Source organism: Pholcus phalangioides, unplaced genomic scaffold (assembly GCF_987345545.1).
Source record: "Pholcus phalangioides strain wild (caught in Gottingen) unplaced genomic scaffold, Ppha-v1.0 ptg000039l_1, whole genome shotgun sequence".
Taxonomy (NCBI): Eukaryota; Metazoa; Arthropoda; class Arachnida; order Araneae; family Pholcidae; genus Pholcus; species Pholcus phalangioides.
In genome coordinates, this window is record NW_028301625.1 from 25,080,286 (window position 1) to 25,103,114 (window position 22,829).

Genomic DNA, 22,829 nt, shown 5'->3' on the forward strand with positions numbered 1-22,829 from the left:
CATTTCTACGTTTCTTTAAATATAGATTTGTTTCTTTCATGAGTCGCGCAGGAAGTCGCCATATTGGTTAACTCAGACACGGTTTGCATGTCCCACAAAGAAAGAGATCCAAAAAATCTCATTAAAGAAAACCCAGGTCATCGCCGGGTATTATAGCTAGTAGTAATATAATATAACAACATTTTTCTCCTAAAGTCATTCTTCCGCTTTTCCGGGACTTAGCTTGTCCTGGACTGAAGTATGCTGTAAGGTTTTGGAGACCATACCTACAGAGCAGGGGTAACTTAAGCGAGGGTGCAAGGGGTGCGGTACAACCAGGCGGCATCTTAGACTTTAGTTAGACACTAAAATTTTTGAAAATTTCTACACCAGAAACAAGAATGTACTCTGGAGAACAGAAACAAATTTCAAATGAATTTCTTAATAAAAGTTGCCTCGTTATGCTTCTTCTTTACGATATAAGTGTAAGTAATGATCAGGGCCGCAACTAAGGGAGAACAGAAGGATCTGGTGTCCCAGACGCTAAACCATGAAAGTGGTTCTTTTCCCGTTAAAAATTACGGGGATTAGGCGGTCAAAATTGATACTGGTCCTGACTGACAGATTAAAATTTTCTGGGGCAGGGCTGACAGTGCTCCAGGGGGATTCTCGTCATTTTTTGTTGTTCACACTATAAATTAACTATAGAGGGGCCCACTCGAGGTCTCCGTCTAGAGACTCTGCTCAGGTTGTGGGGTCACGGCAATGATCTCTTACCAATAAGTGCTGTATGTATATTAAGTTACCTGGCATAATTAAGAATGATAAAATAATCCTATATCAAAATGCGGAGCAATTTCTTTAAAAGCGGGGCGTATGGTCACATGAATTTTGTTCGGAAAAATGGTGTGTGGCATTGTATTAAACAAAAATCAGGTTTATCCCAGGGTCACCTAGGCTAATGCCATGTCAGCCACCCGCCAGGGTCTTCTTTACGGGCAGCACACGAGGCTTTGCAACCGGAAGGCAGGTAAGTTTGAGCCGCCCCTACTACAGAGGGAGATAGACTTGGTTGAAGGGGGTGCACAGAAAATCTACGCTCGTCCTTGTTGGAATCACGGGGCTTGAGTTATGGAGAGAGACTTCATTTTTTGAATATGTTTACATTGAAAGAACGCAGGTGTCGGGGATATGATCGAAGTGTTCAGTAGACACGAGTACGAGCGCCTGTGAGGGTGTCGGTCAGCCCTTATGCATCTTCACTATGAAGATTTTGGCATCTTTAGCGCATATTTTGGCATCTTTAGTGCATATTTTGGCATCTTTAGTGCATATTTTGGCATCTTTAGTGCATATTTTGGCATCTTTAGTGCATATTTTGCCATTTTTTGCGCATATTTGTATTTTTTAGACATATTTCGTGACATTTTCAGTGCATATAATCCGGGTTCTACACATGTATGTTCAAACAATCATCATAGTCTTATACGTGGACAAAAGAAAAGTGGACTTGATAGAGCATTTTAAGATAAAGCATTTTTTGGCATCTTCAGAGTATATTTTTTATTTCACTTTTTTTGTTTTTGGAAGTGAGATATTACATTACCCTCTTCTCCTTGACGATTCTTGAAATGAATCCAAGTCGACCTCTGTCAAGATGGACGGCAGCGTCAAAAAATCTCAGCCTCCACTATTTCTAGTGCTCGCTTATTATTGCACCTCCTTGCATTTAGAAAACAGAAAATGAATTTTGTGTGTGATTTAACTTGAAAGTTGATAATATACACATTTATTGGTAGATATTCTTCATAAACAAAATGCATGGACGTTAATAGAAAAACTTTTAATTACTGTGAAACTTGACAAAATTTTTGACGAAAAAATAAATAAACGTTTTTATTATTGTTGCAACGTATTCTTACTTTTATATTAAATACTTCTTAAAAAAATATTTGTGATATTCATGTTTTTTCGGGTTTTTCATCTAACTTTTACCTTATGTGTTTTTCATTCAGCGAGAATGAAAATTATGAAATATGTATTAAATTATTTTCTTCTCCAAAAAGTGTTTTCATAATGTAGTGAACAATTAGATGCACGCACAAAACTCATTAACTTGATTAATAATGCTTTATTTTTATTCCATCTCCATTATAACGCGTCACTGATTTTAAACTGTATTTGAATATTTTGGATATTTTAGGTAATAAACACAAATAAAATGTTTCGGGTAGAATATATGCCGAATTGATATTTTTAGATGCACACCCATTGTTTATGTAAATGGATATAACATACAAGAACTTCTGATAGAGCTGAAACGTGGACATTTAGAAGCAAAACAATACGTACTGCAAACAAGAAAGGAGTATAAAAAGATGTATGGTATCGCAGAGATCAAAATTAATTGTTAGTAAAATGAGTTTGATAATTGGATAAAAAAAACGGAAGTATATTATGTGTCATATAAAGGTAACATTTGAAATGGCAATGGGCTGGACACATCGCTAGACGAGAGAGAGACATCGCTATGAGAATACATGAAGTATGGATTTTCTAAATTGGTATCATGGTTCTACTTCCAAAAAGATGCCCCAAACAAAAAAGAGCGATGGTATCACCAAGCTGGCTGAAGTTAACTGGATGGGAAAAGTGTCAGATAGAAGAAAATGGGAAAAAATTAGAGAATACCTACATCCAGCAGTGGATTAAAAACGATTAACATTGATAAAGAACCAAAATTTAGACGTAACCAACTCATGCAACCAAAAAAACAACACTGGAGTGACCATGAGTAAAACGACTGACTAATATTTTATATCGTATATATTCCTTCGAAAATATTGAAGTTACCTGTCAACTGACTCTCCAGATTGACACGCCCAGTTCGAATCCTAGCGAGTAGGCATGGGAACATAAACGCCCAGAACTGCCTTCAAAATGTAGGTCCATCTCTAATTATCCCTCGTGTGCCTAAAATGGCTGCAATGCGATAAAAATGTTCAAATGATGGAAAATTTCTATCATTTGAGTTTTTTTCAAAGGTAAATGAAGCCCGAACGAATACCGACAACTATACTCTACTAGTTCTTCTTTGCATCCTTTTAATCGAGTCTGTGTTATTCTGTTCATATGACTTCCATAGCTTAGGATCATATTTCAGACCAGGATGGACAAGTTTGGTAAAAGCGGATAGCTTACGTGCAAGGGTAACATATAATATAAAGGATATATAATAACTCATAAATATAATAAAGGAAAAGAAGAATAGCTCACATGCATTATACATTTCCAAAATAAACTTGAATTGTTTCTGTTGTTTTTGTGAACAATTTGAGTTGCAGTGTACTAATTATCTAAGCCAGTGGTTGTCGACCCTCTGGGGGGTCACGTTATTGAACCAGCGGAGTCACGAGTGATTCTACAAAATGAAAAAGTCAAAATGAGAAATTTATTTTTATTTTTCGCAACATAAGCAAAAATATGTCAGAACTAAAAAATGTCTTAGCTCAGCTGAACAGCTACTTACCATTTACATGTGTCATATAATGTAATTTTATCTAATGTTCTACACGCCCCTCCATCCCATGTTCTACATGCCATCCCCTCTTCATTATATAGAGGGGGATCGACGGATCAAGCTAATATTTATATAGAGGGGGATTCAGAAAGAATCAACAGTTTTTTAAATATTTTTATATATTTAAAAAAGTTAGAAACACAGAATGATGAGTAATATGTGAATGTATAGGAAAAATGTTTACATTTTTGATTATGAACAACTAGTGACGCTAGTGTGTCGTTTATGAAGCTCTAACTGTCGTTTATAAAGAAATGAAGTTATTGAAAGTATTAGGAAGGCTCAAAAATATCTGGAAGAAGGGGGGGGGAGATGAAAATATTTTTGTTTTGAAGTACACCAGGTACTCGCTGTAACAGAAAATACTACGACTGTAATTGAAAAATAATTACATTATTTCAATTACAGTAGTACAATAAATTACAGGTGTTTCACCGTTTGCAGGATTCAAAGCTAAAACATGTTGATTTGAAATGTCATAATAAAACAGTTCTGTCAACAAAAATGATTTTATTTCATTCATTATTGATTATAGAAATTAAAGCATATTCATTAACACACAAAAAACCAAGAATGTGCCAGAAACCGGGACATATGATCACTCTATATAGTGGGGGGTCAGCAATTATTGTTAAAAGGGAGTCGTGCTTCAAAAAGTTTGGGAACCACTGATATAAGCCATTCATCTATAAAAATTTCTATTCACTCGATAAGCTCATAAGCATATAAAATGTTGGCTATAAAAACTTGAATAAACGTCACATATTCATTTCATCACCGTTACAAGATATGCTCATCTCTTTTCTGTGCTCACGTTGTTCTTCATACTAATACTTTTTTAGAACCTCACACATGACATCCATTTGAATCAGTTACTCTTCACCCACGTTGCTTTATTAAGCCTACGAATTTGGATCATCCTGATACTAGGACCTCCACTGCGACTTCAATTTGTTGTTATATCATACTACATTTTATAATTATAAATGGGCAATATATATAAAATAATGAATCGTGATTAATTTTGAACGAGCGAGTGAATTGGAATGAAATCGAGTCAGTCGAATGCTGGTATTCCAGTTATTGAATTTAACTCTCTAAACGTCTTGTATATCTTAGGAATAGAATTTGAAAACTCATCTGAACGAGTAGCATTTCAGAGTTAAGTTGAGCATCTTTACGATATGTTTAGTTGAAATGGCTAAAAAAAACTAATTCTTTGTTTTTATAATTTGTTTCTATCAGACAATAGATAAAAATATACGTATGAATCATGTATCCACGTAGGAAATGATTTTCGTTTTTATAAAATGTTGAAAAGTCGGAAAAATGGTCCGGGTTATGCGATATTTTTACAGTGTCAGGCACAAATCTCAAATCCACGAGAGTAAAAGAAATTGGCAATTCGCCCCGAAGTCATGTAGAATTGCGAATAATTTCCCCCACGCCAGTAAGCTCCTCCTTGAGAAATCCGAAATGCGGAAAGACATATTGCGTCACGTGCATTGATTTCTCTAGATATACGTAAGCGTTCAATGTTTCATTTATATCTGCCTACACGTATGTACTCGAAAATTGAAAAGAACATTGAAATGTTTGTCATTGATTAATGATATTTTGTGACATTTTACGTTATTCAAAATCTCTTTATTGTTTGATTTGCTCATGATGCATGAAGTCCATTTGATACAGAAATTCGGGACAGTGTCATGTTCAAAGAACACGAATGTATGAAAATGAAAGGAACGAGTTCTTTGAAGGCTTCTCTCTTTTTTTTCAGGCATTGTATTTATACGACCACACTTGAAGAACATGCACTAAAACTACTGTAGTTAATAGATCAACCGGAGTATAAAAGTACTATAAGCCTGTACGTGCACAAAATTTTAGGCTTTTAGTTTTCCTTGCCATTCAGGGAGTTTAATATTTCTTTGTCAGTGATTGGCCGTTTCACCCTGCCAAGTTTTCGTATTGGGCAGGACTATAACGTCACATTTACTAAATTATCCTGTATACCCCTAGGGGTGGGTCAAGGGGGCATCAGTGAGATTATCAGTGACTGGAAAATTAATTTACTACCGATTTCGTTCATGCTGCGACTGATACGTCTGCCATTCGCTTCAAAATACCTCGAGGCCGGTCGTCCACTGGAAGCGACAACATGCTATGCGAGTGGCAACAGCCGACGTTGAGTCCGATAACAAAAGACGTATGACGTCGTCCACTGACAGCGACCTCTACACACGACTTAGTTCGCGACTACGCTCTATGCAAACGAGTGTGTTCTGTTCGTTAAATAATCTTGAGGAAATATTGAAAAACTAAAATTTTTGAGAAAATTTGTAAGTCCATACTTAATGAGATATCTGACACAATATCTGCGGAGAAGGCGTTCTTGTTGTAAATAAATGAATAATTATATTTAATCGATTATACTACTAGCCATCACATCCCAAGAACGGCAATTATCAAATTTCCAGCTTCCATGTTCAAGCGAGAAGGGGTGTGAGAAAGAAAGAGAGAGACCAAGGAGAGGAAGGAAAAAATGGAGTTAATGCCGAGAAAAAAAGAAGAGTAAAAACCATATTGGGCCTGCGCAGATGCGACAAGCGCCGTGTGATACCACAGGAATCAGAAATTTCTCTCGTCTGCTGTTGTAGCCGGAACTCACTAGCTGAAGATCGCTGCTAATGGACGAAGTTCTCGTACTTTCTGTGCAATGGGATTAGTCCTGTAAATACAGACAACTGAGCGCGACTTGTTTATCGCTTGGTGTCACTGCCAGTAGACGACCGGCCAAACAGCATAACAAAGCAAGGAGAAAACTCGATGTCTTGTATAGCTGAAACACATATCAATTGATGGGAGATGGCAACACTACACATAAAAAGCATTACACCGAAGCAAACTTCACGTTAGGTTCACAACACTTACACGCACATTACAAGATGTACCGATTCGTCAGAAGTTCCGCAGAGGAATATGGACGAGGAGCATGTATGGCTTAGTAGTAGCTGAAACACATAGTAGAAATGGCATAATAAAAATCTTAAGAATTTTTATTTACATAATCCCATTTTTTTTTTTTTTGCACTTATAACAAAGGAATATCGGAAATATTATATTGCGCTTATCAACATGGTCGGTTCGAATAACAGCGTGCATCAAAAATCACCCCAATGCCTTCACTGCACAACGTTTATATTGAAGAAGAGGGTACATCTTAAGCCGGTTCTAGGGCTCCTTGATACCCCAGGATGAACCCGAAATCTTTGAGTGAAGTCGGATGCCAGTATTATCGTTATTACTAATCACTGTTTCCCATCCAGCCTTTTTCAAAGATTAGACGTCACTTTGAACAAAATACTGGTTTTGCCGCTCCAAGGTGGAAGACGATGAGTCTACCCGGTTATATAGACGCCTTGGCCTGTTCCACATCCGCAGCGCTACGTCGCTCCGAGCCATGATTTTCACTTATTTTGCTGCCAAAAAAAATGTTTTTTTGTGTAGCTCAGAGTGGTGTAGCACAGCGAGTTTGGAACCGTCTAAAATGATTGAACATTATCTTGGCCATACTCAATAGCAGATGCAATAGAATCTGTATTATATACGCCCATACACTGAAAAAGGAGTTATGCACACTGACCTATATAAGTATTCGCTAGATCTTCTTACCTACCCCCCCCCCCTCCGACGATCAAAAAACTGAAAATATTTTTGTAAAATTTAAAAAAATTTCGAAAATAAAATAACTTTATATGTTACCTTAACTAATTTCTGTTGATCTAAATTGCTTTTTTGAAGGTTAGTAACTCATTTCTTTGAAAGCCCTTGTGCTTCCCTCCAACGCGATGTGCCCTCTGCAAAGGTCGAACCTGCGTACGCCCCTGTATGATGAAACAATCACATGCTTTCAACATTCACACGAATGTTACCAATAATCTCATTTGTTGAATATGCTCGAAAGTGCCATGCTTTCGTGCTACTTAGTAACATGTGTATATTATGGGCCTTATTGTTTCTCTTTTTCACTTTTAGTTGACTAAACAAAGTTTTGTCTTGCGCAATTATAATTTCAGTGTATAGTTTGTATTGAGGCAGGCATTCGGGTAATTTGCCATATCATGAGGGAAAATTAACTACGAAATAAAATAAAATTACGAAATTTTATTTTAATTTTGCAAGTTCTAACTGGACACATTTTCTGTTATTAATTAATTTTTTACTCTAAAATACTTAAAATTAATAGATACGGAATTAGAATTTGTAAAAAGAGGAATCTAATCAATAAGGTTTTTCTTATATTTTTGTACAGGTTAATTCCGAGTACAAGCGAAACTTCACGTGGCATGACGGGTATCAGGCTGCAAAAGTAGATGTAATCAAAAATGCTCCATCCCTACGTAAGTACCAAGTTCAATCACAGGTTCCTTTTACACTCTTAAGAATGAGTATGTCTTTACAGTTTCATTCAATGAATCATGGCACCCAACTAAAAGTTAAAGCGGTATGTACTTATAAAACGATGGTAGTCAAGTTCAGACAAGAAAGAAAGCGTTTACGTTAAAATAGATAAGGAATATCGGAACATCTAAGAAATCTATGGTAAGCATCTCAAAATTTTATATTTCTTTCTGTTTTATGTCCCAATTTATTTATTTTTCAGTTTCCTTCGAGATCTGGAAGATATCTAGTATCCCTGTAACTGTCAAACTCTGAACAAAACTGTCGACGAAACAGTTTCTTATTTCATATAAGACAAGAATCCCGTTTCGAAGCTCTGCTCGGTTTACATCCCACGTAAAGCTTGGTTTACTTGGAAACATATATAATCGCGGTGGGAATGTGCTCTCTCTTCCCAAGTTTTACATCTTCAAGGTAAATTCAATATTCGGGAATAAACCGTAAGAAATATACGGAGCATATATTTTTCAAACATACATTTTGGCATATCCGTGTTATTCCCGTTAGACACATAAACTAGCATACGTATATACTTTTCGAAAACTCATCGGGTGAATTGAAATGCGTTATTCGTAGCAAACCGCACACTTTTGAGAGTTTTATATTAGGCCTTTCTGTGTGTCCTTATTTTTCAAAATTTAATTTTTTTAATGATGATTTATTTGGGTTCAATTTTTCAATTCCTGATGAACCGAATCGCACGAAATCGCATCGTCCTCATTAATTCAGTGTTTGCGTGTTAGCTCCCTGGAAGAATGCGGTATCTATCAGTTTTTGTCTAGCTGCCCGAAAACCATTATACTATGAGTTCTCTCCCATGAGATCAATCTATGTCCCAATGTATTGATTGAATTGGAGAAAGAGAAGAAGGGGGTGAGAGAGAGGAGAGAACGTGCTTATTTGTTATTACTGTCACGAGTTCGACTTTAGATGTATACGGAAGATATGCAGACTCGATTCAGTATTTTTTTCTTATTCACGAAAACTTGTAGTTATTGCGGAAAATTGCTGCTGCTGCATTTATCTTCTCGTCCATATGAATGGCAAATAATTCTGTGGAATAGGAAAAAAGTTTGACAGTGATGCCTTTTGCGTGGAACTAAAATATTTTCTTCAAGTTTTCTTTTTGTCGTAAAATTTTAATGTAAGTGCTATATTGATTTTGGTTCTTTTCATCACCAATCGTATTGGTTGCAATGCATAAAATAAAACCAGAGTCGTAATTTAAGCACGCAATACAAATTCGTGAAGAGAGAGTATTAATCTTTATTTAAAACTTTTTTGTATCACTTAATGAAGCTCGCCGTTTAGAGGGTTCTGAATTATTGAAAACAAATACATCAGAATTTTGGCATTGTATTTCCTAATTGCATACAAAAAGCACATTTCATCACCTAGAATCTCATTTTCTTTTGCCATTCTCAGTTCTAGAATTTTTTTGAGGTATAACTAAAAAAGGTAATAATTCAAAAATTTTTACGAAATATTAGACCAGTCTGTTGCATGACATCATACAAAGTCTATTTTAATCTGATTTGTGTCAATTTCTCAGTTTTTCCATGTTACTGTATGGTTTTATAATGTAAAACAAACACTAAATAGTAGACTACTAAACATTTTTGAATTCAGAAAATATTTTTTTTAGCTATCGCTGACGTTTATGTGGTATTTCAGTTATTTTAGTTGAGAGAAAGTCAGACTCCACCCTGGCTAATTGTTAACCCCATAGACAATATTTTTCGAATTATTCGAGACTAGGTTGCGGGTAGTTGAAAATATTCTCGATTGTCAAGTATTAGAAAAATATAACCAAAACCGAGGAAATTAGGATTTTATACATCACTGATTAGCTATTTAATACGTTTCGTTCTTTTACTGACAAATACAACAAATATTCCTTGGTGTAGACAGTGAATTAGAAAACCGTATAGAAGTAGTTGTCTGGAAAAATGCAACGTTGAATATAAAATATACTGTAGCGTGTCGAATCCAACCGAAATAACACTTTCATCGATCTTCTTTTGCGTGTCCTAATATCATGAAAATTCATCATATCGACTGAAACTTTGTTTCTATAGACAAAAAAATAAAAAGCGGATATCATTTTTACCTGAGAAATTCGGGAAACTCGCCAAATTTGTATCGAATCAGGAATTTTGGTCACTGATCCTGAGGTTAATACCGCTAGTTGCTTTCCAGCGCCATTCCTAGAATAAAACGGGTGTTCCTGACACAAGCTACCGACCAGGGCAAAGAGTTCAATGTCTCAACTGCATTAAAGTCTTTGAACTTCTAACGGTACATAACATAATGCTAATTATTCGTCAATCGACATGAGGGGTGTGGTTCTTCCGACGCTATTACAGAGACTGAGTAATTCAGGTAACGAACGGGATCTGGTAGTTCCTAATTGCGAACAATTAAGCATAAAAAAAAAACGCAGATGCCCCATTTCAATTGAGGATCTCCATTAGCGATTGCATTATATAAATCGTAGGGTTCATAACATTGGCGGAAAAGGAGAAACTTTAAGAATAAATCGAATATTATTTAGAAAAGTTTTTATTGACATTAAATACTGTAAATTTGAATTGAAAAAAGGATTATATATGTTCAACGCAGGATTAACTTTATACAGCTTCCATAACAATGAAAGTTTTTCAATATTTTATGTATAATTGCTGAACCACTTCATGAAAATAGATTATTGAACAATTCAAGAGAACATTCTAAAATGTGTTCTAAAATGTTATTTTAACATTCTAAATGTTAAAATAACATTCTAAAAACATTTTATGATACTAAAAAAAAATCGCAGGGAATTTTTCTCTAATAGGGTTCTTAATAAATGGAATAGCTTACCCCCGGAAGTAGTAAATTCTAACACAATTGACACGTTTGAAAAGAAATATGATAAACATGTTGGGGTAAGTCGAGAAGCTATCCATACTTAGAATAAGACAACCATAAATACATTTTATGGGCATTGTATAATATATTTTATCATGTATATATATACATTGTTTATAGTTTTTGTAATTGCATTTTTAGTTAGGTTGCTGTATTTTAGTAATATATGACATCCATATTTGTTATGGGCATCTTTTTCTCAGCCACCTCGTTGGGCATTTTGCCTGCTGTATTTGCATTTGTATTTTATTTCTTTTATGTTATGTTATTTTATCACTAAAACAAACATTGTTGAATACAATGTTTAAAAAGAAATTCAGTTCAACAGTTTTATTGAACTTCATAAGATGCAAAATTCACAGATCTGTGAACTCTCCTGATTCAGGCAAGAGACTCTTGATTTTTTATCCTCTCACTTGCTCTCCAGAATTAATGTAAATTTTTTCTGATTTTATTGGAAAAAACATTTTCTCTGAATTTTTTGATGGTACTTTATGCTAGCGAGCGTTCGTCATAGGTTAAGGTGACTATAGAAGGTGGCCGCCTTGCATTATCTCTAGAAGCTCTCTAGATGAATCTTTCACGCAGTATATTTTTACATATACATGCTGGATTAACTCTTATCGGTATATGAACATGATTTGCATGACAATAACCGAATTTACCATTCAGAAATGTTTGTATTCTTCCTAAAAAAGTAATACATTTAGCATTTTTATGAAAACTACAGCGCAGTTCATTTACCAATCATCAGGCTGTATTTGATAACCTGCCTCCTGTAGGAAATGGAGAAGAATGACATTCTTTCTTCTTCCCTTTCTGGATACAAAAATACGGAAACAACATATGGAATTGGATGAAAGAAGTCTGGAAATCCTCTCACGACAATCTTTTGCTGTAAATATGTCGAGAGTGCTTGATTTTTCAAATTAACTCAAAATCTCCTGATTGATCTGAATCCTAAAAGTTGGCACTTCTGCACACGATTTTAATTATCACATTCTACATACATATACATACATACTGCAAAATGTGGCAATTATAAAGTACAAAATGAGAGGACATTGCTTTGAGCAAGAGTTGCATTCATACTATTTGCAAACAGAGCCAAATCAGTCAGACCCACTGCAAAATTTAATTTAATTTCATCAATTGGTATTTTTAGTTAATCTGTATTTACAACTTTTTTTAAAAAATAATGACAATTTTTGATCAGGCTACATTCCCTGCACCTCTGGGAGAGTCTCCTGATTTCTGGAAAGTTGGCGGGTTTGCAAAATTTAAATTGCATTATGCAACTTAAATTTTCATTGATATTCAGTGCAAATAAAAATTTTGCAAAGACAATTTGCGAAGAAATTTGATCAGAAGAACCCATAGTCTGTACATGACTTGCGTGTGCAAGCAAAAAATGAATATTCTGTACAATACACGTAGTTCCCCAAGATGTAGAAAATAAAATATATCGGTGAGAAAAAAAAAGAAAAGCAATACGCACACACAGATGCTTTCCTACTCTAAAATTTATCATTGAAGAATCTGTCTAGACATCTGCCTAATTTGAATATTACTTCATTGATAAAAAAAAACACCTAATGTGTGTACGTGTGTGTAGGCACATACCTATTACAGGGCATTATTATTTTTTGATTTTCAAGTAAATAAGCTTCTAATTCCTCATTATTGATTGCAAAGAGGTGATCTTATCACATTTACTCTCCCGGCTCCGCTATCAGTGAAGCTGACTTATTCCTTATATCATTAACTACTAATGTGTGAAGCACACTAAAGTACAACGAAGATAAGTTATTCAGATTGTACGAAAAAAAGATTCGATCGGATAATGAACTCACTAAAACTTCAATTTTAACTGGAGTTTTGTTGCAGAAATAAGCTTATACCGTTCATTTTATATAAGCACTTCAAGTCGATAAATCCTTGAAAGACATCTGATTTATATGTAAATAGTCATGAAATCTATTCCTGATGAATGGATAGGTTGAAAGTAGCATATGTTATGTTCAGTTTTTTAGATGCATGTAAAAATGAACGATTTGGAATGACTAGGACTTCAGAATACATCCTATAGAAAACGATTAGATTCCTGGCTCCGCAGTTTCATTTTAGGTGTAATGACGCATTACGTAGCGAAAGATGTCCTCTCCACTTGTTAATACAAGATTTACCGAAAGCTAGCTGTAATGTAGATATACTGAGTTTTAGGAAGAAAAGTCCCTCTGTTTCTACGAGAACTCGAACCCATATCCTCTCGCATTCCGGAAGAGTGCACAACCACTACGCTACAGAAGCAGATAGATCGTTTCTTCCTTGGGGTGTATATATGCTTAACGGTACCGAGCGATGGACGGTGACTTGCAATCAGCTCGAAATTGACATCGAGGCCACCAGATGGGGCATGTAGAGAAAAATATCCTTTCCACTTGTTAATACAACACATACAGAAAACTGGCTGTTATGTAGAGATACTGATTTTCCATCTGCTTCTATAGTGTGGTGGTAGTGCACTCGTCCGGAATGCGAAAGGGCGTGGGTTTGAGTCCCCGTAGAGGCAAAGGTGAAATTTTCTTTTTGAAAATCAGTATCTCTACATAATATCCAGGTCTCTGTTTGTATAATGCATTATGTTGACATAACGGCCACCACCGAACAACGGCCACGTTTTCTTGGAACAGAACACATTCTATTGGATTAACATTAAGGTTAACCTCCGAACAACGATTTCTGAATAACGACCGAGTTTGGAAATTAAAATAAAAGAAAAATTATGCATTTTTCATCACATAAGAAAAAATCCTAAAGATTTGATTTTTGAAGGAGTTTTTCCTTCCTTGAGACCTTCGAACATAAAAATAACTATGGGTTCTTTCCTACGTCAGTGGTTTCCAAAATGTGGTCCACTGATTCCGGGGTTTCCTCAAATAGATACTTACGGGTGGGCTAAACGCGTTGCAGATTGAACAAAGCTAATAAAATAAATTAGCGTTAAAATTCGGCAAATGGCTATGCGTTAGACCTAAGAGTCAGGTAAGCACCCCATTAAAAATACTGCCCTAGATAACAACAAAAAATAATTGACTGCATCGAAGGATGAATCTGATCTGATGAATGGGTCCCAGGATACAAGGATTACGGCGCAGCTGTACGCATGTTTCTTCATGAAATTTTTGAATGAAATGAAAAATCACAAATAAAGTTTTTCATGAAAATTTCACGCATCATCAATACAAAACAAATGTCTTTGTGCTAACAAAAAACTGTTTTTCTAATTAATTATAGCATAGGTTTATAATTTTACAAGCAACGAAAACATTCCATCCATGTTTCAGAAATACTGAACCGCTTAACAACGGTAACCTTCCAATAACGGCCGCACATTTGCTCGATCCCGTTAGCGGCCGTTGTTGGGAGGTTTCATTGTTGTATGACTATACAAATTTGCTATATATGTCAACAAAGTACTTTTTGTAAAAAAGTCACTCAATATATATATAATATATATATATATATTCCCATACATTTAATCTACAATACAAACAATTTCTGTTATAGAATAATAGTAGTAATAAACGAGTAAAAAACCATTCCAAACACATCAACGCTGGATTTTTCTTCTTTTACTTCTTATACTTTCTAACACCAAGGAATTTTATATTCCTTCGGGGAAAAATATTCCTTTCACATTCCTTTTACGTTTAAGAGAGCATATACTAGAAGAAAAAATAAAAGGGTTATGGTCTTCAAAATAAATTTGCTCTTCCCATTTCCTGCGAAAATATTTCCTCGCGGTTTTATTCTTTGAAGCAGGCATTAGATTTATTTCCTGTGACTTATTCAAAGCAAACTCTGTTGCTTTTCATTCCTTCATAATTCCAATGAGTTCAATTTGTCGTTAATGTTTATTTTTTCTTTACAGTATGACAATTATTCGTGTAATGCTCATTTATTTCTTCGTATGAGAAACAAGTTGTTGCCATTATCTTGGCATTTTATTTATTTTTTACTTTTGCTTCAGTTTCTGCTGAAAAATCAAGAAATTCACATCTAAAAATTGCTTCTCTAATTTTTTTTCAAAATTTTTTGGAGGGAAAAAAATCAATTTTAAGAGTTATCTCCCAATTTGTTATTTTTGTATTTTAGAATTTTCTTTCAATAACTTGTCTGAAATTTATTTTCATTTCGTGTTTTTTCCAATTATGAGTTAAAAACTTAACACTGGCGCAGAACTTTTTTTCCTGTCCTTTCAGTATTAAATTGTTTTGTAGAATTCAAACCTAAACTTTCATGGAACTTAAAAATGAAAAAAATAAATTGGAATAGTTTAAAGATGATAAATAAAATATTCTGGAGATTTTGCTTTTCTCCGTTTATCTCCTATTGATTTTTCCTTCAGGCTATGCGTGTGTAAAATCATCAAAAATGAACGATGTTGAATATCGCTGACTTTTTACTTTCGGTTTAATTTATTTTTTTTGGTTTATTATTTCGATTTAAGTAAGTATATTTTTCTTATAGAGTTTCAAAACGTGAAGTTAAATAGCAATTAAGTGTATTGAAGCTATTTCACATAAATTATTTTATTTAATTAAATTTATTATTTATTTATTTATTTATTTCATTTGTAAATGTAAAAGAAAAATTGAGGTAGGCTGCGTCATAGACACAGCAGCCTAGAATAGAATTTCTGACGTGAATATGCTTTTGTGCTTAGCCTCGTGTGGTAAGTACTGACTTTATGACCCCCAAGGGTGGGGCTGACGAGACTCCAGTATGGGGGGACTGGGAAAATTCTTGAATTTTTTTTGTTTTTTTACACTATAAAATACGAATCAAGGCAACGAGCCTGTTTCCCAGGCAGGAAGAGATAGTGAAACCGGAGTGATAGCATTGGGTTTATATTTAAAATGCACATCTAACGATACTTGCTTTTGACTTGCGTAGCGTAGGCTCGTCTTGAGATATGAGTGTTTAAAGAATTTCGTCACGTAAATTTCTGCTAATGCTCCCAGTATCGTCAGATGATTTAAAAGACATATTCACGTCAAAAATGTAAATTGATTTTAAATCAATTATGAGTGATGTATATAACGTACTTCTTTGAAATGTAAAGCCTGACACTAACGCTGACTCTAATACAAATACAAGGCCACAACAGGCAAAATGCCCAACGAGGTGACTGAGAAAAGATGCCCACAACAACTATGGATGTCATATATTTCTAAAATACAGTAACCCAATTAGAAATGCAATTATAAAAACTATATATACATGATAAAATATTTTACAATGTCCATGAAAAACAGTTATGGTTGTCTTATATGGTTGTCTCCTCATAATTAATTTTGCAGTTAGTAGCACTTACACTCTACTTTTTTAACGAAGAAAATCAAAACATTGTTAACTCGCCGACTCGTGTAAGATTATTCCAACAGATTTGTACAAACGGTGTGACTTCAAACTGAAGTGGATTCATGGTTTTGTCGAGTTATGGGTATAAAATTTTTTTCCCTTCCATTAACATTCCGATTGTATTCTTTACATTACCACTAATTTCCAAAAATTTGCTATAATTAGATTGATCAATATTACTATCACTCTTTTCAATGTCTCCGAAATATGAACGATTTAGAAAAAAATCATTTTCATACTTTCTTTTTCAGACAGATTTTATATAATGAGTTTTTTTTCTCGTAACAACGCTCTCTAAGATTTTTTTTTATCATCAATTCTTTTCCAGAATTTCCCAAACCGTCAAAGCGTAGCTTAGCTATATTATCTTCAGGTATCTCATTCAGAATATCCTGAAAGATACCCAGTCAACAGAAGCCCATGAGGCTGTGAATGATCATTCTCTTGGCTTCCATTCGTCTGCTGTCTTTTAAATATGAGAAATTATAAAAGTTTGACATATTCGTAAAGTTATTGAAAATATTAGAAAGGGCCAAAAATATTTGGAGTGGGGGAGCTCAAACCCAATATTTCTATTGGTATTATGGAGATGGGGTGGCTAGTATTTGAGGGGCTCCGGCCCATGGACCGAATACAAGTTTACGCCTATAAAGTTCGGTATCTACATGGTTCATCAAGAAAGTACGTATTCTAAAATGCATATCACAAACCTGTCTCAGAACAATATATATCGCGCTAGCCGAAAATTCTCGAATTAATTACGATAATTATATATAACTATAAATATAAATATTAATCTTACATATTTTTTATATTTTCTATTCAACGTTAGTTCCACACAATACAATTTAATTCATCGCGATATTTGCAGTAGCCCCTCTATATATTTGCTACTAGAATTTTTTAACGGTTCCAGCCATAACTGGCAATTTTTTTCCGCGTTTGTCAACTTTTTGGCTATACTTGGCAACATCCCGTGTATTTTCGATTTATATTTCCTGTATTTTACTCGCTGATGCATGATCAGCCTAACTATCATGTACATGATACAGCATCTCGTATATAGACACACAACCATCGTAACGGAATCTGGTATGTTGGTATTTATATATGATGATTTTGATTGACATTTATTGAATTCATTAAAATTTGATCAAAACGGAAAAATGCTCCAGAAGGAATTGTTGATTGTTGTTATAAACGAAATACTGATTAGTCGTATTTTATCTGAGCTAAAGGGACTAGTTAATTAATTTTTTTAAACATAAATTATTTTTATTCAATTTAAGGTAGATATTAAAATATTATGTACTCGAATATATATCGTGTGAATAGTTAATGAAATCTGCACGTATTCGTTTCACGTAATCTTGACTCGATAACTTTCGATAGAAAATTAATTTCAAAAAATTCATGTCTCATTAAAAATCGAACGTATTTAATGCTTCTAATAAAATATCAGATCAGGCAAGGATCATTATTTATATCATTGATTAGTTTTGTCTCTATAAGAAGCCGCTGCTTGTCTGAATAATTTATTATATTCTAATTCACTATCTGCCGTTTGTCTTGTTCTCAGGAGACCATCTTAACAAGTGCTTTCTTTCTTCTTTTTTTTCAATTGTGTAGCTCGTCTATGCGAAAAAAGAGCTCCGGGATCCGCCATTTCTCGCCTCAGTAAATTCATTGACTTATTCATTTCGCCTCGATTAATTTTGTTATTCTAGCCGAAAGTTCGTGTAAATTGATTAAGCAAATATAACTACCAGTTAATTCGTGTGAATAGTTAATGAAATCTACTGGGGAGCTGCTGCAATTTTTGTTTTTTATACAAAGTTTCTGGAATTCGTGCAGGTTTTTCTTCTGCTTACCTTCTGTATTGTCCACTGGGCGTGAATCTATAACAATAATTTTTCCATAAATCTTTTGTTAAGTAGGCTATGACATGAGATTTCTCAAAATGAGTGTAATGGTTTGGATTTCATTATAAAGAAAGATAGGCCCATAGCTGCAGTCCTACTGTTGATCCTGGCATTAATCTGCCAGTCTGTTATCCTTGATTACACAGTCAAATCTCGATAAGTCGAATGCGCAGCGGCCAACAAAAACTTCGAGATAGTTCAACTTATCAGAAAATATGATAATTTCAGTGGAGAAAATAAAAGATATTTATTAAAATAATAATGCTATCTATTTACGAATATCGTATTACTAAAACGTGTCAAACTACCGGGGATGACGGAATTCGAGACAAAAAAATTGTTCTAAACAAATATTGCAGTTATTGGAGTTCGACTTATCGCGAATTTACTGTACGTTTATTATGTATATGAACTATTAAATGAAACTTTCTTTCTTGTATCATTAGCTGCGAATAATAGTATTGTTGTTGTTGTTGGATATTTGTTTTGATTAATCCTTTAAGCGGATTTTAAAAATTCCCTGATCCACATTATAACTGTCACATGAAATCACTAAACCCACTGCAAAATGCCAACACTTTTTAAGCAAGAATTTTTTTCGATTTTGTGCAGCTGATAAGTGCTCTTCCCGAAACACCGAGAGTAATAATAAAAAAAACAAGGAAGCAAAACCAACTCCATGTTTTTCTATTAATTTATACTGCATGCATATTCCTATATTACCCCCAAGCGAAGGAAAAAACAGCGTCCCTCTCCTTCTGTTACTAAACTTTGAATAAAAGCTGACTCCACTCACTGGCAATTGATCTGACAGGTTGGGGGGTGAAAATATGTTTGAGAACAAAGCCCTCTGTACGGAGCTAGTTGGGCTTGGCATCACCGAAATAAGAGGGTTTCAAGGGCGCGAGATATCTCTTAATATCCGAAATAAAAGACATCAAGTTAGGCGAGATATCTCGTCATTGCTGCTGTAAAGTTTAAGCGAGTGGATCCGAATTCTGTTGGTTTCAAGCCACAGACAGTTGGACTCGTAGGAATAGTAGACAACATTCGATTTTTTCATCAAAGGTCAGTTGACAAGATGTCATCTGACGCGATTTTCGATTTTTAGCAGTTAATGAACTTAATATGAGAATGTTGACGCTATTGAATGCCATTGGCATCTCTCCAACTCTTTAATGGTTTTCGGCATGTATTCGTAGTGTTTGATGACCAACATGTTGATGACCCAAGATGTTATTGACTTCTAGGAATTCTTCGCAAAGAAAACAATACAAAGTATATTACTTTAATGACTAACGAGCACGAGCTTGAGAGTGATATATAGAATCCAAAATCTATTTTTCAGAAAAATGTGAAGAATGTGGTAAACTAGTTTTTTATTAAAACAGGCTGTGTGTGTGTATTTCTATAAAAAAAAATTATATTTTATTCAAGAGTTTCCAAACTTCATTACTGCACACCGGCTGTGAACTGACTTACCGTCGACAACTTGGGTCATAGAATCTTGTGCAGGAGCAGCTTTCAGCGATCCTCAAAGAAAATGACAACCTTGACATTGAATTCGTTGCAGCCAAGTGATGCCACTAGAAATTCGTGAAAAGAGAAAGAAAGAGCAGCAGAAAGCATTTCGCAGACATCTCTCTCTCTCTCTCTCATCGTCTATCCTATCAATGAAATTGAAGGATTTCTGGAAAAAGCGGTCCTTGACCCAAGTCTGTGAGGATGTGAAAATAAGAATACGTATCGATCGCGATTCTCTGCTTTCGCTGCTTCTGCGTTCAGTTTCAAGGTTTGTTGCTGCGGGAAGCAGTTTTATGCTGCAGAGCCCTGACGTCACGCGGTTCCGCTTGTAGAGCCTTACCCGTCGCTAGCTGTTAGTGGTATTTAGTATCCCAAGCCGAAATACACTCACTCACTCGGCGATTTCAGCCGACTTTCTTCAGGGCGTTGGTTCATATTGATTGCTACACGGCGGCAGCTGCTGGCTTCTGCCGCTGGAGAATTTCTTTACCACGTGCGATTTTTAGGAGATTAATCAAGGAATGCAAGATTTGTCCTCGCACAGCGGGGGGAAGTTTCCGCGTGCTGTGCACGCAACGTACGAGAGCAAAATACCTTTCCGGATACTTCCGGAATTTTTTACGGAGAATGTTGTTGGCCATCTTACATGAGATCACCGAACGTCTCATTTTTTTTTATAAAAGTAAACGTGAAATGTGCCTGTAGCTCTCACACATTGGCATTGCTATATTAAATCTACTTTGTGCAATTACACGGGGCTTGAGCTATGAATAGAGACTTGATTTTTTGAATGTGTTTACATAGGAAGAGCGCAGGTGCCGGGGAGGGAATATGATTAAAGGCAATGGTCGTAGTGTCAGCGATTGTGAGCTTTATGTCTGAGTTAGGTTCGACCGTTCATGTACGGTCTCGTTCAGTGCCCAAAAACTCAAAGGGAGGATTCAGATTCGTTGCCTTTGTAGTCTAGTGGTCTAGGACGATCACCCGGCAACTGAGAGGACGTTGGTTCGATTCCTTCGCAAGGGTAGTTGAATTTTCTTTCTTTCCTAAATTCATCTTCACACCAGTCAGCTGTTAAAAACCTTCGTATGGATAGCGGCGAGTGACATCATTCTTGGATAAGTCGTCATGTGCATCTGATGGCAGTGTCAGCAATTGTGAGGTTTGGCCTGAGTTAGGTCCGACCGTCCATCTACGGACCCGTTCAGTGCACACGAGCTCTGAGACCGGGTTCACACTGAACCGATACGATAAGCGATGTTACACGTCGTATTGGTTGAAAACCTGAATTTCAGGTTTTTAATTGCACATTTGTATAGTTTTTTAAATAAAAAATAAACTATAGAAGAGACTACTACACCTGAAATTAATTATTCTCACTTTAAAACATTTTACTTCATTTTCTATAGTTCAATCGGAGGTCAAAATATTGATTGGATATCAACTTTATAATATCATGAAATGTCACAAAGGCAAATATATTCATAATGTGGTACATTATTCAGGACATTTTTCGCTTAATTTAGCTATTTTTCAGAAAAGAGCAAGTAAACACGCGCAACTCGGTATGGCATCTAACTTTATAGTGATTGAAAACAACGCTGATTAAAATTAGATATAGATTGTGAATTTCGGGGTGTTGTAATTAAAAAAACTCAAATGTGCAAGAAATTGATAAAAGTTGGTGACTTCCAGGCAACTTTAACAGCCTATAGTAACAACTCAATCGAATGACGAAAAAAAGTTAATGTTTCAAACGAAAGTGCTAAAATCTGAAAACCGAGCAACTCCAATATATATACAGCGTACATAGCAAACAGGGGTATTGCATTTGACTGGGAAACTGTTGATGATAGAAGTATACTTGCGGAAAGTGTCCAAATAACGTGTAGTACTACGATATGTCATCCATGTGTTTCTAGAGATTGTATAGTTATTAAAATAAAAAAATAACCTTTTGTACATCTGCAGCAAAGTCCCCGTGTGCCCCAAAACCCAATTAGAAAGTTGTTGCCCTGTCTCTCCTGATGCCAACAAAAAAAAATCCATGTTTCCAAGTGCAATATTCAATGAGATATTCGAATTCGAAAAACGAAGAAAAGTTGGGAAAAATAGCTTTAAATGCGGAAAATCCGTTTTACCTCCCCTTAAAACATGAATGACATATCTGAGTACTAAACGTTATTTGAAACCTTTTTCTAATTGGAAGTACAGTGTACCTATAACATCAATGGTTCGCCAGTGTAATGTCATACCCCAGTTTGCTATACACCCTGTATATATAATACAGAAAATTCAAAAAAACATAAGAATAATTTCTGCTGTATATGGAAAAGAGGGTGCGAAAACAGATAGAAAAAATGAAAATTATTGAAATTGCTTCAAAATCATTGAAAGAATCAGTTGTCTTACATAAACAAGCAACGGAGTACATCAATTCTCAACAAAGCAGTTGACACATCAGTTGACAAACATCAAAGCTTTGTCGCTGTTTGTTGAAACTGTATGATCTAAAAATCGTTCATGAGCTACACATAAAAAAGTTAAACCCATTTCTGTTGCACAATTTTACAAACAGCGTGTTGTTCTGCGCTCCTCTGTGATACCGCATTCGAGGAAATTAACTTGCAAGATAAAAAAAAAGACACTCATGCACATACAAACTATTTCGAGAATTATGTAAGTGAATTTAAGTGGAGAAATATGTCGACATTTTAATATTAACAAACAAATAATCATAATGAATGATATCGATGTAAATTAATAAGCCAATGAACATAAAATGTTCTCCGCAACGTTAGACAGTTCAACAATGTGTACGCTAACTTCTCTTACATCCATTGGATTTTTCTTTTTTATTGAGGAATGTCCCTCACCATTGAGAAAATTATATATGTATGTCTCTCAGAGAGTATATTATGCTGCTATATGCTCATATTTTATATAATTTATCTCATAACATTATTCTTTAATATTTTAACGATAAATCGATTAATATTCCGGCGCAATATAGCGCATTGAAA

The 22,829-nt window shown here is 34.9% G+C and overlaps 1 protein-coding gene and 1 long non-coding RNA gene across 8 annotated transcripts in view; one reads left to right on the forward strand and one right to left on the reverse strand.

Moving 5' to 3' along the window:
- Nucleotides 1-22,829, forward strand: part of LOC149065751 (uncharacterized) — a 112,706-nt gene that overhangs the window by 12,473 nt on the left and 77,404 nt on the right. For all 7 annotated transcript variants that reach the window (XM_089253829.1, XM_089253824.1, XM_089253827.1 and 4 more), the window contains exon 2: nucleotides 7,875-7,962. In XM_089253829.1, the coding sequence (XP_089109955.1) occupies nucleotides 7,875-7,962 (88 nt within the window). The remainder of the gene's footprint in view (nucleotides 1-7,874; nucleotides 7,963-22,829) is intronic.
- Nucleotides 1,528-18,346, reverse strand: LOC149065752 (uncharacterized). Its single transcript, XR_016195623.1, has 3 exons — nucleotides 18,232-18,346; nucleotides 3,256-3,400; nucleotides 1,528-1,701 (listed from the first exon to the last, which is right to left on the reverse strand). It is a non-coding gene; the product is annotated as an uncharacterized LOC149065752 (long non-coding RNA).